General features: G+C 34.3%; 2 protein-coding genes across 4 annotated transcripts in view; one reads left to right on the top strand and one right to left on the bottom strand.

Moving 5' to 3' along the window:
• The window catches only part of RB1 (RB transcriptional corepressor 1), a 144,810-nt gene that overhangs the window by 78,156 nt on the left and 48,523 nt on the right, over positions 1-18,131 (top strand). The gene's annotated exons all lie outside the window — the stretch shown is intronic.
• LPAR6 (lysophosphatidic acid receptor 6) lies at positions 15,608-17,560 on the bottom strand. The gene is made up of 2 exons (XM_077855742.1): positions 17,366-17,560; positions 15,608-17,210 (listed from the first exon to the last, which is right to left on the bottom strand). The coding sequence occupies exon 2, from the start codon at positions 16,911-16,913 to the stop codon at positions 15,876-15,878; it is 1,038 nt and encodes a 345-aa protein (XP_077711868.1). The 5' UTR covers positions 16,914-17,210; positions 17,366-17,560; the 3' UTR covers positions 15,608-15,875.

Genomic DNA, 18,131 nt, shown 5'->3' on the forward strand with positions numbered 1-18,131 from the left:
TTGCTACTTGTTGTTCAATGCAGAAATCTATTGTTTGATTTATGTTGTTCAATTTTTTTAGTTAAGACAAATCCTATTTGTTCCTTCATCATCATAGCTGAAAGAGTTATACATAGTATTTACTCATAAAATTTTTATAAATATGTATATTTAAGGACAATTTAGGATACCCTAAATACTTTATTTCTATTTTCCTGTATTAAATGCATCATATCTTCTGAATAATACTGTTTCAGAGGAGTACTTACTATATGGAGATCATAGAAGTAGTAGTTATTAACTATTGTTTTAATTTTAATAAGTCACAAGAAAATTGAATATCCTTTAATTTGTTGCTGAATAAAGTTGACTCGTTAAAATGGATTCTGTCTTAATACTTCCTGTAGTCCCCAAACATTTGCAGATTTCTTCCTTCAGTTACATGTGTATTTGGCCAAACCACTTTTACATAGAAAAGATGTAAAAATTTCTCTTTTATTAGTTTTCCGAATTTTAAATGAAGGTCTGTTTTACATAGCAGCACAGTTACAACAAATAGCTTATATTTTTTTAGAGTCTCAATTTGATGACAAACTTTTTAAGCTTCTTCAGTGTTCTTTTGAAATGCCAAACTTGACAGGAAGTGAACACAAAAGGCAGAAAAGCCTGTGGCTCTGAAAAAGCCAAAAAGGATATCTGTTCTATATTTGTATGGTAGGTCATTAACCTCTGGTGCACTTTACACAAAGGTTTTAGTATCTACATTAGACATTGTTTTTTTTTTGTTTTTTTGTTTTTTTAAGTTACATTTTACTGAGAACTTTGTCTCAGGAAGGTGAGAGAACTGTAAGATAACGATTAAGTCAGTCGTGTAAAACACTTTTCTGAGACTATGGGTAAGGATGATGAAATAATATAATGCCATATATTGTATTTATACAGTAATCATGCTCTTATAATGGAAAATATTTTATGTTGGGTAATTTTATTTTTCCTAAGATTTTATTTATTTATTCATGAGAGACACAGAGAGAGAGAGAGAAAGAGAGGCAGAGACATAGGCAGAGGGAGAAGGCTCCACTAAGGGAGCCCAATGTGGGTCTCCATCCCAGAATCCTGGGGTCACCCTGGGCCAAAGGCAGACACTAAACTGCTGAGCCACCCAGGGATCTCCTATGTTGGGTAATTTTAAAAGCTCCTCATGAGTTATTTAAAATAACCATATATTTATTTTATATTTATTTTTTTTTTTTTGCCAGCAAGAGAAAATCTTTTTTTTTTTTTTTAGAATTTTAAACGTCTGATTCTTTCTGAAAGTATAACTAAGGCTTTAACCTTTCTCACTCTGACCCAATGTGTTCCTAATTTCTTGCCCTTAATTCCCATAAATGACTAGTAGCTTCTTAAGATTAAGGAGAATTGGTTTTATTAATCAAAACTGAAATTATTATTTTTGTTCTAAATACAGCTTTGCTTACCAATATCTATATTTTTACATTACTTTTCAAGTGATCCAGGCTTAAATACTGAGTATTCTTTCCTTCTTTTTCTCTATGGTTAGATACAGAGTCTTATAATTAAAAAAAAAATATATATATATATATACATGTCTCTTAGATTTATTTTATTATATTGTTTTAAAAATTTTATTTTCATTTACATTTAGGCTCCTGTTTGATCTCCCAGCTTTGCTACTATTCTCCATTTAAGCTTTGGTGCCCAGTTAATATTTCTAAATGCTTATTCATGCCATGCTGTTGTTTAAAAACCTCCAGTAGCTCCCTGTTGCCATTCAGAAAAGTTTAACCTCTTTTCTCTGGTTGTGGAATCTGGCCCTTCCCCACCTCCCTTCACTATTCCTCACTCACTCACTATAGCTAGAGAGTTCTTTCATCTGTGGAGCAAACCGCATTTATCCAGTGACAGATACAGCTGCCTAAAGTGGGATATGGAATCAGAAGACCTGGTTTTAGGTCATGACTCTTTCATGTGCTAGTTAGTATTTTTGTCTTAGTTTCTTGCTTTGTAAACTGAGATAGACCAAAAGATTTGGGTTCTCCTAGTTCAAATATTTTATGTTTCTACAAAATGATTTAAATGTTAAGAATTATTCGCCAGTACTGAATGTAGATCCATATTCCTTTAGATTGCTTCACAATTTATAAAATATTGAAGAAAGATTCTTTATAAAAAGGTTACATAGAGGTCTCATTTCCCTGTTCTCCTTTAGCTCAGTTTTCCCCAGTTCTTTTTGGGCTACACCTGGTATTCTGTACATCAGATATTTTAAAGGACTTGTACTTGTCTTTGTGAGATATATAATGACATGGAAAATAGTCACCTTAAAGGAGATTGGCACCTAGTGGAAAAGTAAATTACTGTAATATATTATGAAATAAGATAGGCCACGAGGATCAGACGAGGGAGTAATTATATGTAGGTGGGAAAAGACTTGCAACAAATGTAGAAATGTGGAAAGACACAGAAGTAGGAAAACTTGAAATTAGACACAGTGGGGGAAATTATGGCCCAGCTTCAGCAATTGTAGATGAGCAGTTGTAGACTAATTTAGTCTTAAAGTTAGAGATTTTTTTTTTAAGTAAGAGTTTTTAATCTTGTTAAAAATGGAAAGCTAGTTCTATTAGTAAATGAAATACTCTACGAAAGTAAATGTACCATTTAATTTTATGCACTAATTAAAAATGGTGTGTGTATACCAAAAATATTTGTCTAATTTAATTCTCACAAATTCTTTGAAGTTGTTAAAAGTATTTTCATTTTATAAAAGTGGAAACAGGCTTAGGAAAGTTAAGTAATTTGTCTAAGATCACCCACTTGGCATTTGAACCTCTAGATTGGTTTGATTCCAAATTCCATGTTCATCTAGTAAAGTGCTCCTCTCATTGTGCTGCATTATTTCTGTTGATTCACACTGTTTTTATTACCACTATAACATGTAGTCAGGGATATGGGACATTATAAAAGGCAACAGTATAAATAGTTTAAGTGAGAAAATTATATATATATTTTTTACCTTGAGTAACAAGGTTAAGTGTTTTGCCCAGAAGCTAGTTCGTTATAGGAAGGGGAGGAGGTAGGATTTGTGGACCAGTTCCTTTGTTCAGTGCACTGTCCTTATTGGTCTACTGAATCCTTTAGGAAGAAAAGATTTAAAAAAGACTTTATAAAAAAAGACCGGAATCCCTGGGTGGCGCAGCGGTTTGGCGCCTGCCTTTGGCCCAGGGCACGATCCTGGAGTCCCGGGATCGAATGCCACATTGGGCTCCCAGTGCATGGAGCCTGCTTCTCCCTCTGCCTGTGTCTCTGCCTCTCTCTCTCTCTCTCTCTGTGACTATCATAAATAAATAAAAATTAAAAAAAAAAGACCAAGTTTTACTTTAAAAGAAAGTACTAGTGTGCATATGTGTTTGTTTCACACAACTCTCAGAAATGAGATTTTAATATATTTTTAGAATTCATATTAATGTATGGTTGATGAAATTAGGTATTTGGAGCAACAACTCAAGGAGATTGAATGGAGATAAAAATGAATTGTAACACTAGGTCTATTTTCATAGACTGAAATGTTAGAACTGAGTTTTCTCTCAGGAGTTAATAAGTGATCCCAGTATGCCTAAAGTCTTCTATAAGAATGAAAAAAGGTAGAGCCTGAAAAGGGAAAGTAAAGAAAGGCAATATTGTAGAATAAAATTTTTGATAGTATCTTTGTTTCCTGCTAGTGGACTATTTTAGAGAAAAATTTAAAAATACAGATATTCAGAAAAAGCACAAACAAAAATAAGGTTAGTAAATTAGTTTATATGAATATCCACTGAAATATGAATAGATGATTATTTAAAAAGATCTAAGAATATAAGCTCAATTTAGTAAATTAATTCCATTTCTTCATAATTGTTGAGAATCAATGAGACATTAAAATGTTTTTTTATATGGCTTCTCATATGTTAAAAAACAATAAATGGAAAACCCTAAGTAACTGAGGTGTGACTATTATAAATTAATACAAGTCTTCTCCTGTACTAAATGCTGGTGTGAGCCTTGAGTTCTTGATCCAGATCTATTTATGGTTTTAAACATAAAACCTTTTCCTTATCTAAACCTTCACTCAAGTGCCTTCTAGTCTTGTATCCCATGTTTGACTATTTGGTCTATTCTTTTCTCTATGCATTTGCCTCCTTCTTTAATTTTTAGAACACTCTGACATACATGAGTAATGGTAGCATTACTGTGGAGGAGACTTGCCCATTCATGTCTTCCTTTCTCAACTCTCTTAACATCCATATTATATACATTTTCCTCGCTCATGAATTGGCACAAGGGACTAAAGAAATCTAGGGACATTAAAAAAAAAAAAATCAGCAACTCAGAAATGTCCCCAGGTGCAGCTCAAAGAAACTAGCTTTAGGCAGTGCTTTTAAAAAGCTCATCACTGGCTTAATTCTTTGGAATCTTTCCTGATCATCATACAGACCTCCATCAAAATGATCCTCACTTACACAGATAACATTTCAGTGTAGAAATCATAATAGTTAATACTTTTATATGTGTGCTGTTACAGGCACTGTTAAAAGTACTGAAAGGTGTTAGTTCCTTTACTTTGCAAACTCTGAAATAGATGCTGTCATTTTCACCAATTCACAGGTGAAGAAACCCAGGCACAGAGCAATTGAGAACCTTTTCCTTATAAGGTATAACTGAACTCCAGCATTATTAAATGTGCACCGTGTTTGTTGTTATACTGCAGGTAGAATTTGTTATGCTGCAGATCCACAAAACTAAGTTGATGGCAGAGCCAGAATTTTAACTCGGGCTGTCTGTGGTTCTAGAGACAGTGTTCTTAACCTCTGTGCTGCCTCATGGTATAGTTTACTGTTGGATATATGCAGTGTTGTGATTCGTTTCTTTATTCTTGCTTTATCTGTGTTTGTGTGTGTGTGTGTCTGTGTCACTATGCTGCAACAAGAGGAATCTGGGCTTTGGAACGACCAGATCTCAATAATTTTCACAGAAGGTAAATAATGCTATCCCTATTTTACAGATAAGAAAAGCTTGTGTAACTTACTATGTAACTTGCTTTGGTGTGATTATGAACCCGTCATGTCTCTGCATCAGGTTTCCTTGTCTGTAAAATGAGGCTAATAGTATTTACCTTCAGAGTCACTGTGAGGAATAAATGAACACTTATGAAAATGGTGCATTTTATTTTTAAAGATTTATTTACTTAAGAGAGAGCACACAACCCACAAGCAGGGTGATTGGAGGGAGGGGCAGAGGGAGAAGGAGAAGCAGGCTCCCTGCTGAGCAGGGAGTCCACGCAGGGCTCAGAACCCAGGGATCATGACCTGAGCCAAAGGCAGACTCTTAACCAACTGAGCCACCCAGGCGCCCTGAGAATGGTACATTTTAAAAATAGAACAATTGTTAGTTCCCTTCATTCCCTTTCTTCTACTATGCATGATTTCTTAAGAACAGAGAACTGAGAATACAGTTAAACAGTATTGGATCTGTTTATCCTCACTTTCTAGAAGCATGTAGAACTTTTCTCCTGAGGCGCTCCCCTCCCCCATTGCCTTTTCAAAATGGAAAAATTCAGGGGGAAAAAGGTGTAACTGAACTCCAGCATTGTTAAATGTGGGCAGTGTTCACTGTAATATCACAGTTGGAATTTGTTATATTGCTTTAGGTATGAATCATGTCAGTAATTACCTGAGGGCAGTGTTAGTTCATTATTCAAGTGCAAACAAGAAGGGAGATAGCAATTGTAGAAGAATAACTCAGAAAGATCCTCTTTGCTTTGTTATTTTTTTATTTTTTATTTTTTTATTTTTTTTGATCCTCTTTGCTTATTAACTTGTGGAAATGGAAGCATTTGTACTCTTGTTCAGAGGGTCTTCTGCAAGGTCATGATGTTAGGAAATTGCTTGAACATAATCTTAGAATTTCAGTCTCTGAACTTGTTTGTAGTTATGGCCTGACTGTAATAGTGAGGAACAGTTCAGGAATCTAGATGTGAAAGAAACAAAAAGTAGAGGTATTTTATGAAATATCTATTTTAAGAAAAAAATGTTTAAAGATTTCATTTATTAATTGAAGCACAAGTGAGGGGAGTAGCAGAAGGAGAGGGAGAGGCATGCTCCCCACGGAGCAGGGGGCCCCATGCAGGGCTCAATCCCAGGACCCCAGGATCATGACCTGAACTGAAGGCAGATGATACTTAACTGACGGGTGCCTCGAGATACTTATTTAATCAATATAATTTCTAAATTCCTCTAGCAAAATAAGGCTATTACTAATGAGTTTAGTAAAATTTTAGAAACACTAGAGCAGTTGTTCCTAAGTCATTTAATAAGTTCAAAATCTTTTCATAATAAAATAAAACCAACTTTTTGATATTTATCTTTCCCAAATATTTATGTCATGTTCTTAAAACTCTGAACTGTCCCAACCTAGTCTGTTTCAAAATGCATGTCAGAGGCCCTTGGGTGTGTGATTTTATTATTTTACTGATTGGTTCTTCATATTTTCTACTATTGGCAGAAATAGCCAAATATCTAAAGTATCTAAGATGTCTTCCTGTAAGTGTGGATTTAGAGCTGATAAGAAAATGTAGAATAGGAAACAGCTGGATTTATTTCTCTTTCAAAAAAACCTTTTGTTCTTCTTGCTTAAGTTTCAGTGTTTCTTGCCTCTGTTAAAATATAACATAATTTTTCCTTAAGATTTGATTATGCTCTTAGAAAATTCCTTAAAGACTAACAGAAATCTGTCTTGCTATCTTTTATTTAAGTTCATTTTTGGAGTTTAATATTTGGTCATTTTTATCTTTAATAAATTAATAAAAACTTGTTTGTTTTTATTAATATCTGATTATTATATTTATTCTTTCTATGTTTTAAGATAATTAAATTTTTAAATTTGCATATTAAGTAACACTATTATAACTAAAGTCTTGTCATTTTGGTTTTTTATTTTAAGCAGTAAAAATGAGAAAGATGGAAAAGTAAAATGATTCCTGTTTTACCAATACATGAATCCTAAACAAAAATGAACATAGGATTCCCTAATCCAGTACTGAACTCTTAGAAATATAAACTTGTTCTTAAAAATACAAACATTTGCATTATCTTTGTAATTAGGCATACTGGACACTTTCAGTAGTATGTACTCTTAAACCAGGATCTAACTCACATATTGAAACAAGGTCTTCTGAAAATGAACTTTCCACAGTCCAGTTTCAAGGGAAGAATAAATGGCTTGGGTGGATAGAGATTGCCATGATAATTCAAAAATGATATACCTGACCTTTTTAATTATTTCTGTGGGAACAACAACCACTTTTTCTATGATCTTTTACAGACAAACTATTTGTAATTGTCCCTTCCTATTTTTTATACATGTCCCTATTTTCCCTTCTTTTTATATCAAAATTATTTGTGTTTCAATCTAAATAAGTCTTGTAAGACCACAACACAAAATATAGCAATTTTTACCCAACAGTTTTGAATCCAGTTATTTTGGCCATCAGCAAAAATCACAAATGTGATATATGACCCAAAAGGTATAATTTTTAGTGCTGTTTTAATACTCATTTTTATTTAAATAAACTGTTTCTTTTTTATCGAGTACTATTCATAAAATCCTTTCCCCTAGAAAGCCTAAATTTAGTGTGAATATTTTACATTCATGTAATTAAATAAAAATTATTTTAAAATAAAGAACTGTAATAAATTGATTCATAGGTTTTTATGACCTGTTAAAATATGAGCTAACAATGATTAAATAGTTTAAGAGATTATCATTGTTTAAAGAAAAGTTATGTTATTCATAATGAAAGATTTGCTTTGTTTTGATGAAAAAGCCCTTTGCATATTATTTTTCAGCAGCAGTAAAAGAGTTTAAGTAGTATAACATTTTCTTGTGTAATTTACATTGTACAATTGCTTTTGAAAAATGGGAATATTTCTGGTTCAAACTAGCAAGCTAACCACACACCTTTACTTCCTTTCCTTCCTCAAAACCTCTCTAGAAGGTACAGAAAAGAAAAATAAAAAACACACGAGGGAGTGAAATCCTGCAATACTGAGACAATAAAGGAGAAAAATTATGGAGGGAAGTTGAGGGGTTGATTCAGCTCTGAGGATAAAAAGTAAATGAGGACTGTATTGAAAGATACAACAAAGTAGAGAAAACCACAGCTCTCCATACACACAGACAGGGAAGGGCTCTGGTGAAAGTGGGAGTCAGTCTCTAAGCTCAAAGTAGCAGATATAGAGAGTAAGGCAGTAATCAGGAGAGATTTTTAAAGTGCTGTCTGCCAGTAGCTCTTGAACTTGAGCATGCATCAAAATCACCTGGAGGGCTTGTTAAAACACAGGTTACAGATTGCTGGGTGCAACCCCAAAGTTTCTAGGGTAGGGTCCAAGAATTTATATTTCTAACAGGTTTCCATGCAATGCTGATGCTACATTTTGAGAACACGGTCCGTGAAGTATTTCAGCCAGTCCCCCACCTCAGTCCTATAGGATCAGGAAAATGCGCATTCCTCTGTACTAATGAATTAGAAAAAGATGCCCCTCCGGATACAGCTTCCCTTGGAAGCAGAATTTATATGCAGAATTTATGCTGAAGCCCTGTGCTTTTATGCAGTGCACAAACTATAAGGTACATGCCTGGCCCCACCCCAACTGTTGTACACACACACACACACACACACACACACACAGTACTTATAGCTTCCTGCTTGGTCTGTAAGAAAAGCAGACAGAAAATGAGGTAAATCTATAAATAAGGTAAATCTATAGACTTCTATAACATTTGAATAAAAAAATGGGACAGGAAAAGTACTTCTGCTTAAGAAGAAAATGCATCAAACCACTTTGTTGCAAGCTTATATTGCCCTAATTTTGGCATTTTTTGGATAACCTCAGTTTAATATCCATCCCCCAAAGAAATACAAGATTTAAAAAAAAATTTTTTTTCAGAACCTTTTTTTCAGAGACTTCCATTGGAAAGGGTTCATAGGTCCAAGCAGGATAAATGAATGTGGATACATATTGATGAAAAATTCAGAATTCAAAAGGTAATGAGAAAATTATAAAATTTCCAGCAAGAAAAAAGGAAGTTATTTACAGTGGAATAAGATCCAGATCAACATCAAAGTTCTTAGCAGGAGTAGTGGATGTCTGATAACTTAGAATTCTCAATCTAGCTTACATGTCAAACAGGAGGGTAAAATGAAACAATTCTCAGACATATAAGGACTCAGAAGGTTTATCTCTTAACTATTCTTTTTGAAATAAAATTATTAGAGAATTTGATTTAGCAAAGTAAAAAAGAAATCCAAGAAAGGAGAAATTATGGTATCTAAGAAAGAGTGAAACAGGATCGCAGAGAGAAAAAAGTGGGAAAAATTCTAGGATACAACAGGCCTAGAAAATAGTTGCTCCAAAAGAGAAATCCATAGTTGCGTAAAGAATGTCTTGAATGCGGTGGTTTCCTTTAACAACTCTATAACCTCATCTAAAGGTGGGGGTTCAGTAAAGCAAGTTTAGGTAATAACTGCAGAAGTTGAATTCTTGTGTCAGAGTAGTATTGACAAAGGAAAATTTGCTTCCTTTCCTTGGGCTTTTGAAGAATGAGGAGAACCATACATAGGTTTGATGATAAAAGAGGCAGTCTTTATTTTCTTTACATTTTTGCGTGTAAAAATAGGACATTTATTGCAACTACATTGATAAATACCCAGAGTGAGTAATGTATAAGCAAATATGTATTGGTTATTAAAAATTAATCTTCAGGGACACCTGGTGGCTCAGTCAGTTAAGTGGCCAGCTCTTGATTTTGGCTCAGGTCATAATCTCATGGTTTTGGGATCACGTGTTGCGTGGGGCTCAACACTCAGCAGGGAGTCACTTGAACATTCTCTCTCTCTCCCTGTTCACTCTCACTGTCTCTCTCTGATAAATCTTTTTTAAAAAGCTTCAAATCACTGCATTGTATACCTGAAACTGTTAGAACACTGTATGTTAATGATACTGGAATTAAAATAAAAATAGTCAAAAGGAAAAAAATTAATATTTGGTCTGGTGGGCGAATCATATTTAACTTGTTCTTAACTCTAAGCCCTTTCCTTCCAATCCCTACCCCCTCTAGTTCAACCTATGTTAGATACTATAAAAAATACAAAGAGGTACAGAACATAATCCCTTTCCTCAAGGATCTTGATGTGTCAGGAAGATAAAAAAGATAACTAAAATGGGACGGACGCCTGGGTGGCTCAGCGGTTGAGCATCTGTCTTCCGCTTAGGGTGTGATCCTGGAATTCAGGAATTGAGTCCTGCCTCAGGCTCCCCTCACTGAGCCTGCTTCTCCCTCTGCCTAAGTCTCTGCCTTCTCTGTGTGTGTGTGTTTCTCAAGAATACATAAAATCTTTAAAATAAAAAACAGTAAAAAAAAAAAAAAAAAAGGGTACAGATAGTAGCATTATCAAAGATTTTGTTTACAAGTTGAACTGGCCCTTGGAGGATGAAAAGGATTTTTATCAGAGAAGAGGGGCAGAGTGAGTTTTATTGACTGGGTCGTGAGATAAAGCCCCCCCTCCCTCTAGACTCATGTCCATCTTTTAATAGAACTCCAAGGGTCATTCATTCAACAGATGATCGAGAGCTCTTATGTGTTATGTACTAATGTGGATGTAGTTCTAGGTTGTTTTTTTTTTTTTTTGTTTTGTTTTTCTTTCTCATTTTTGTTGGATTTAGTTTGTTGACTATGTGCAGCACAAGTGGCACATGCAGCCACAGACCACCCACCTGATTATGTAAAGTTTTATTGGAACACAGCCACACCCACTCACTTATGTATTGTCTGTGGTTGCTCTTGTACTGTAAGGCAGAGTTGAGAAGTTGCAACAGGCCTAACATACTCACTCTCTGACCCTTAAAGAAAAGGGTTTCTGATTTCTGGTGTACAACATTAACGTGCTCCCCAAAGCCTCACGCTCAGATAAGTGTCATAACCTTCAGTATCCTCTCTGTGTTGTTCCTCACTCCTATTCCTTGCTATTTGGTTTATCTTATGTTTCTTTTGGTAAAAATAAGCAAATATACATTTGCCTTTTTATTTTGCTTTTTGTTATACCAGAGACAGCATACCAAACGTATTCTCTTACACTACTTTTTTCACTTATGGAAATCTCTCCATATCAGTTCATAGAGCTCTTTCTCTTTCTCATTCTTTATCACGGCTTCATGCCACTACATTGTATATGTGCCGCAGTGTATTCAACCAGTCTCCTCTGCATGGACTTCTAGTTTCCAATAGTTATAGTTTCAAATAGTGCTGTACCTTGTATGTATGTTTTTACATTAGTAAAATTATGTTTTCCAAGCAAACAACTAGAAATGAGAATCCTGGCTCAAAGAGTGAATGTGTGTGCGTCCGTGTGTGTGTGTGTTTGTGTGTGTGTGTGAGAGAGAGAGAGAGAGAGAGAGAGAGGGATTGCCAGATTCCTGTCCTTGAGGATCATACCATTTTCTGCTCCCATCAGCAGTGTATGAATGTACCAATTTCTCCACAAGGGAGAAGTGGTTTAATTTTACAAAGTGATGACATTAAAATATATCTTTCATCTTTCATCAGCATCATTTCAAAAAAGAAAGGCCATTTGAATGAGAGAGAACATAAAGGATCAGAACAGCTCTTTAAGTTTAAATTGAATAAATATATTTCTTATTATGATTGTTTTCTTTTGATGAAGACAAATGCATCTCTACCCTGTAATCAGAGGAATCTTTTTGAAATGCAAATCTGATCTTGTCTCTCTTAACTGGAAATCCTTCAGTGTTTTCCACATCTCTTCGGATCTTAACATGGTCTTATTATGGCCTATGAGTACATGTAACGTCTCAGCCCTATGTCTCCAGCCACTTTGGCTTTTAGTTCTTTCAGTGTACGACATTCTCATTCCACATTCAAGGGTCTTTGCATGTGCTACCTCCCTTGCCATAATTAAAAAAAAGAGATGAGTCAAAAACAAACAACCTCAAGTTCTTATCCTGGCTCTACCTTAACTTGTTATATGACCTTATGCAAGTTACTTAGTTTTTTAATTCTTCAGTTAAGAAGACCTATAGGCTCTTTCAGTTTTAAATTGTGTATTTACCAGAAGTCATTTTGATGGGAAGGTTAATAGAACTCAGCATATTCACCCTGTGGCTTTAACTATAACTTGGCTTTAAGTAAAGAAACACACTTGTTTCTCATTCTTACGTTTTACTTAAATTTTAATTATTTCCAAAAATCACTTGATGGGTTGACTGTATATGAGTAAATAAGATTGAAGTTTGAAAAGTGATTATTAAGTTCATGAATTATCTCTGCTTCTGGGGTCCTGTGACTTGGATTCTGTTTTTGTCACTGCTTTTAGCACTTTAACCACAGTGTGATGAGGATAATTTTGTATCCTTTTAAGGAATTATTGGACTAAATCTTTTTTGAGAGCAGGAGGAATGGGAAAGACTTAATAGAGAAGTTGGTCTGGAGTTAATTTCATACTGTTTTATTATCTTGATCTGTTGCCCTGTTTAATTGATCATTCTTTGTATTTTTGTAAAATTGACTGTCAGAAGATGGGTAGCAGATATCAGGTAAAAAAATGAAGAAAGATTAAATAGGTAATGAAGAATTAGTGATTTTAGGAGAGTGTATATGTTGATCTCTGGAAAATGTTGCTAATTAAGTAATCTTGTCAACCATTAAATACTCTGGTCTATTTAAAGATATTTTGTGTGCTTAAGTTTGTCCATTAGTTCCTTTTAATTTAGGATTAATTTCTTGGAAATCATGTTATAAATGGATAATTTGATTCCCAGACCAGCCCAAAAGAGCTTTTTAAAAACCTCTTACCTTAGGATTATGCTAAGATTAATCTAGTAGTAAGCACTGTTTTTTTTTTCTTTTTAAAAGATTTTGTTTATTTGAGAAAGAGCGTATAAGTTGGGGGAAGAGTTGAGGGAGAAACAGACTCCCCACTGAGCAGGGAACTCTGCATGCGGGGGGGGGGGGGGGGGGGGGGGGGGGGGGGGGGGGGCTCCATCCCAGGACCCCAGGATCATGACCTGAGCTGAAGCCAGGCACTTAACCCACTGAGCCACCCAAGCGCCTACTAAGCACTGTTTATGAAATTTTCTATGTATTTATTCACAAGAGCACCAAGTTACATCTTAAGATCTTAAGAGCCCTTATTTGCATCTTGGGTTGGATTGATCTGTAAGTACTAAAATGTCTGGGTGTTAGGAGGTGGTAAGGATTCTGCTAGGCAATAGTAGTAACTTACTATATTACAAAAGATCAGGTATGTGGTTCATTCATTAGGGGCCCAAAATTACAGAACCAAAAAGCAATTGCTTTAGATATGAGTCAGGAATTAAATGTTTCTCAGTTGGGGATGAGAAGTTTGCTGAAAATCCATTTTATATTTTGTATTCCTCAACTAAGTGACTAATCTTTAAATACCAATATCTATAAGTTTCATACCTCAAATTTACTTTCAGTATTTTGAATGTACAATATAAAGTTAGAACTCCTTGAAGCAATGTCTTCAGTTTCTTTAAAGTTTTGTACATATTTTATGTACAGTACATAATTTTCATATATCCTTTTGGTAAATTAGTTATTTAGTTGTTTTTTTCTCAGAAAATGTCACTTCTGAGTTTAGAACCAATCATTAAGATCCTGGGGAGCTATTTTCCACACCTAAAAAATTTTCTCATCTTCTGTTCCTTTGAAGGGCATTAATGTGGAACAGAATAAACCATCTACTCTTTTACAAAGATGTTAAAAACAGTTGGCATGGATTTTTGGGAGGCAGGGCTTGGTACTGTCACTTTAAAGTAATAAAAAGTAAAATTCTTAAGTCTAGTCATACAGGTCTTCTGGGGAAAGAAGAAAGAAAACTCTAAAGTATGTAATTTACTATAACGTACAATGCTAACAAAGGAAAATAACTTTAGTACACTTTCTGTCCATGTAGTTATGCTTTACCCAGGATTTGAAGCTCTAGAAAAGTAGTATTTGTTATGTTAGGTATCACATTGTGAAAAATCTTACAAAACTTTTGATTCATCTTTCTGTTGACGGGAGGGCAACAAAAATGTCTCCAGTAATAACAAATATCCAATGACTGTTTTGCTTGTATTTTAAAGTAATAGCCATGCCTTAAGATCTTGCTCACAGATCTTGAAGCCAAGGAAAGTTCTGAGAAATCTGTTATAAACTCTCAGCCCCTTTTTTTCCACAGCATTGTTAGTTGCTTTTCAAGACTGCTAGGTATATTTATTTTCTAAAGAGTAGTATCAAATAAAGGTATACTGAAGGGGCCAGTTGAAGACATTAAGGATATTTATTTTGCTTTTGGTTTATCTAAAGGATACCATAGCTACTTAAAGAAAACCTCCTAGTTATTTTTATTGGAAATGGATTGCTTATGTAGTAAATGACTATGATTTGTCTGAAATCATTATAGCCCAGACCCAGAGAACAGCAAAAATCAAATTTAAATCATAAGAGTATTTGCCAAAAGTTGTGCTCAGGATTTGAAAAATTAGATTGTAATAATCAAATATATTGAATCTAAATTTAATCCTATGTCATTTTTCTCAAATAAAAAGCATTCTTTTTTAGTTAACTTTGGAGAACTGCTTGAATTTGAAAGTATATATATATGCTGGAAAATGAAAAATTTTAGTGTAGTTGGTACTTAATTTCTACTAAATTATAGCTTAAATCAGTACCTTCTCTGTGTTTAAGAAAATGAAAATGTAGTTGTACTGAGCTTTTTTGGCCCTGTAGTTTTGCTGCTTTTTACATAAGGAACTATATTTTTACTTCATAAATTATTTTGACAGACATTAACATTTTGCCTCCTGGAAAATAATATTTTCTGCTGTTCAATATTTGCCTTTAAATGGTCAAAAGAGAGAAGGGAAGTAATATATTTATTGATCACTTTCTAAGCGCCAAGTCTTGTATTTCACTATCTGTGGTATTTCTGATTTAAAATACATATACAAGTTACTTATTGTGACAAAATATATCTTTAAAATGTATGTCCAAGTAGTATTTTTTTTTAATGTACCTAGCAAAACAGCATTTTGTTAGTTTCTTCCCTCTCAATTTTGGTGGCATAGATTATTTTGAAGTTGAGTGCTGTTATATGCAGAAAATGTATCAAAATAATAATTTTAAAGTATACATAGTTATATAGCATATGATTCTTAAGAATTGCTTACAAAGACAAAAGCCTAAATATTATCTGTAAGTGTAACTGCTTGAGATCCCCAAATACTGTTACTGTGTTATTTACAGAAGACATTTTTAGATGTTTTTTCAAAAAACACTCCAAAACACTTGTTATTTAAAGTTATCCTCCTTCCTCATTTACATTATAGCTCAAGAAACGTGATTACTAGTTTCAATTCAGGTTGAAATAGAAATTAGATATATGTTGAATAAAAATATTAAATACTTAAAGTGTTATAAATCATTTAGTTTAAAATTGCTAAGAAATTAAAAAACAGTACACATGGTTGCAACATGATTTAAATCATAGTTTAAAGCTTTGAACAAGTCTTTTAGGGGTTTTTTAATGAAGAGGAAGGTACAAGTCCAAATGGCTCAGAAAAATAAAATGGTATGTATACAAGAATAGAATACATTTTAATGCTTAACACATCAAATACAATTTTTTATACTATAACTTTAAAATGTCCACGTGTTTCTTTCAGAGGTGGAGAAATAGTTGTCCAAGAAAAAACTGTTCACAGTTGAAGGAACTTAGAGGTTCCCAGTGAAGTCCCAGTGGTTTTATTTCAGGCAGCTTATATTGTAGATTCATTGTCAGATATCTTACATTTTAAGGTCTGCAGACTATGTTGAATGAAGTTCTCTGTACTCTGAACTTCAGAGAATCTGAAGTCACTTCTTTTAGCAGACCAGTTTTTCATTTTTATTGAATTCTGAATTGTGTCCGACGTGAAGTAGTAAATTATAGGGTCAAAGCAACAGTTTGAAACAGCAATGCAAAGAGTGATTGGGTACATTGTCCTTACTGCTGCCACTGCTGAGCAATTAACAAATGTTTGTGTTCTCATTAGAGAATATAAAATAAGATTGATATTGTAAGGCACAAAACAGAAGCAGAATATGGCCAAATGTACAAAAATCATTTTTAAAACTTTAGTTTTATTTATTTTGCTTCTACTTAATGTAACAGGTTTATTTAAAGTTCTTAGCACCATACTAGAACAAGTTACGTTTAAAATTAGAGGAATAAAAAATCCCACTATTTCAATGAAAATTACAATCCTTGAGAGATATGTTTTCCATGTGGCTTCTGGAAATTTTTCAAAGCAGGCTGCTGTGGAATTGTTCTCCTGAATGTGGGTGGACTGAAAAAAAACTGCGGGCGCACTTCCTCCTATCACAGTTAGCCACACAGCAATGCATACGAGTTTTGCATTTCGTTTGGTTCTCAGAGTCTTTGACTTAAACGGGTGGACAATTGCCAGAAACCTATCCACACTTATACAGGTTAAGAACAGAATGCTTCCGTACATGTTGGTATAAAAGAGCATCACTGAGATTTTACAAAGTGGATCTCCGAATGGCCAATTCTGTGTTGCAAAGTAAAAAATCCTGAAGGGTAAAGTAAAAACAAAAAGCAAGTCTGACATTGCCAAGTTAATCATGTACGTTGTGGTTTCGTTTCGCACTTTGAGGGTGCAGATAAAAATGTATATGGCAACACAGTTGGATATTAACCCAAGCACAAACACCATACTAAACATGCACCCATACAAAGTGTACTTAAAGGAGTCGTCATAGGAGCAGCTGGAGCTGTTACTGCTTACCATCATAAAGGCACGGCCGCTCTACTGTATGGAAGTCCTTTGGTCACTGCAGCCTTTGGTATTCCGATTGTGCCGGCTTTATAACCTCCAGAGTATTTGCAGATTCTTTGTATCTTTGGGTGGTTTTAGAAATACTTCCTTTTTCTTTGAAATCTTGGTAAGAAACATGAAATTCGTTGTCACAGAGTTTCCACTTGGTCCTTCAACAGGCAAATCCTTTCTTCTAATCTCCAGAATATCCGTGAATCCAGGGTCTAGGTAACCAACGAACAACTTTTGAAAAATATAGTCCGTGAAGCCAACCTGTTGGATTATAAATGTAAAGAAAAGCTGGGTTCTGAGTTGGAAAAAAAAAAAGTCTCTTTACACTCCAGAATATTTAAGCCAAAGGTAGCAATCTTTTTTTGCTTTCAGTGCAGTTTCAGAGACTTAAACATTCCCAGTTTGGCCTCACTTACTTCTTCTTTTAAATGAAGTTTTTCTTTTTGATATTCCAGCAGTGGATTCCAGATGGTGGTAAGCAGAAGAGTCTTTCAAAGTTTCTGAAATAAATTCCTAGGCGTGTTAGCTCTTGCTGGCTTGAAGCCTTTTCCTCCGTTGCCAGATGTATTGTGAGATGGGCTTTCTCTGAAGTAGAAAAGAAAGGCTTGCTAGATTTGTAGTATGACATCACAGGAAGAAGAGGCTGGGCTTGGACAAAGAAAGGTTTCAGCCCCGTTTGTTTACTGTGCCTTTAATCTGATAATGTGTCTGCTGGGAATATACCTAGGAGGCTTGCAAATGGTCACTGGCTATTCAGCTGAGCCTCTGCCCTTTAACTCTTTTTATGCAGAAATGCCTTCTAGGATGTTGACCACCTTTCCTTTCTTTTATTTCTTTCTATTTGGCAGTAAGAAATCAGTATTAAGCCTGTTTTTCTCTTATTTGATTGCTTTTGTGTTTGGAATATGACTTTTTAAGAAATAAAATGTAGCTGAGAGTGTATTTATAAATGGAAATTGTGGAATCTTTATATAGCATTTTTAAAAAAAAAAAACTGTTTAATGACTTATGAAAAGAAGAAGCTTTAGGCATAAAATAGACTTGACTGACCAGTGGTAATTTTGCCTCTTTGGCTTCTGTTTGCCATAATTGCTCCTCAAGATTTAATTGGTATGACTGTGAATGGCTCCAATCCTGCATCTCTTCAGTTTTTGATAAGCAATTTTCTAACATTCTTTCCTG

This window comes from Canis aureus, chromosome 17 (assembly GCF_053574225.1).
Source record: "Canis aureus isolate CA01 chromosome 17, VMU_Caureus_v.1.0, whole genome shotgun sequence".
Lineage (NCBI taxonomy): Eukaryota > Metazoa > Chordata > Mammalia > Carnivora > Canidae > Canis > Canis aureus.

Bases quoted from the DNA above. Each gene is read 5' to 3' on its own strand.
- LPAR6 (XM_077855742.1), bottom strand. From the start codon at position 16,913: ATGATGGTAAGCAGTAACAGCTCCAGCTGCTCCTATGACGACTCCTTT.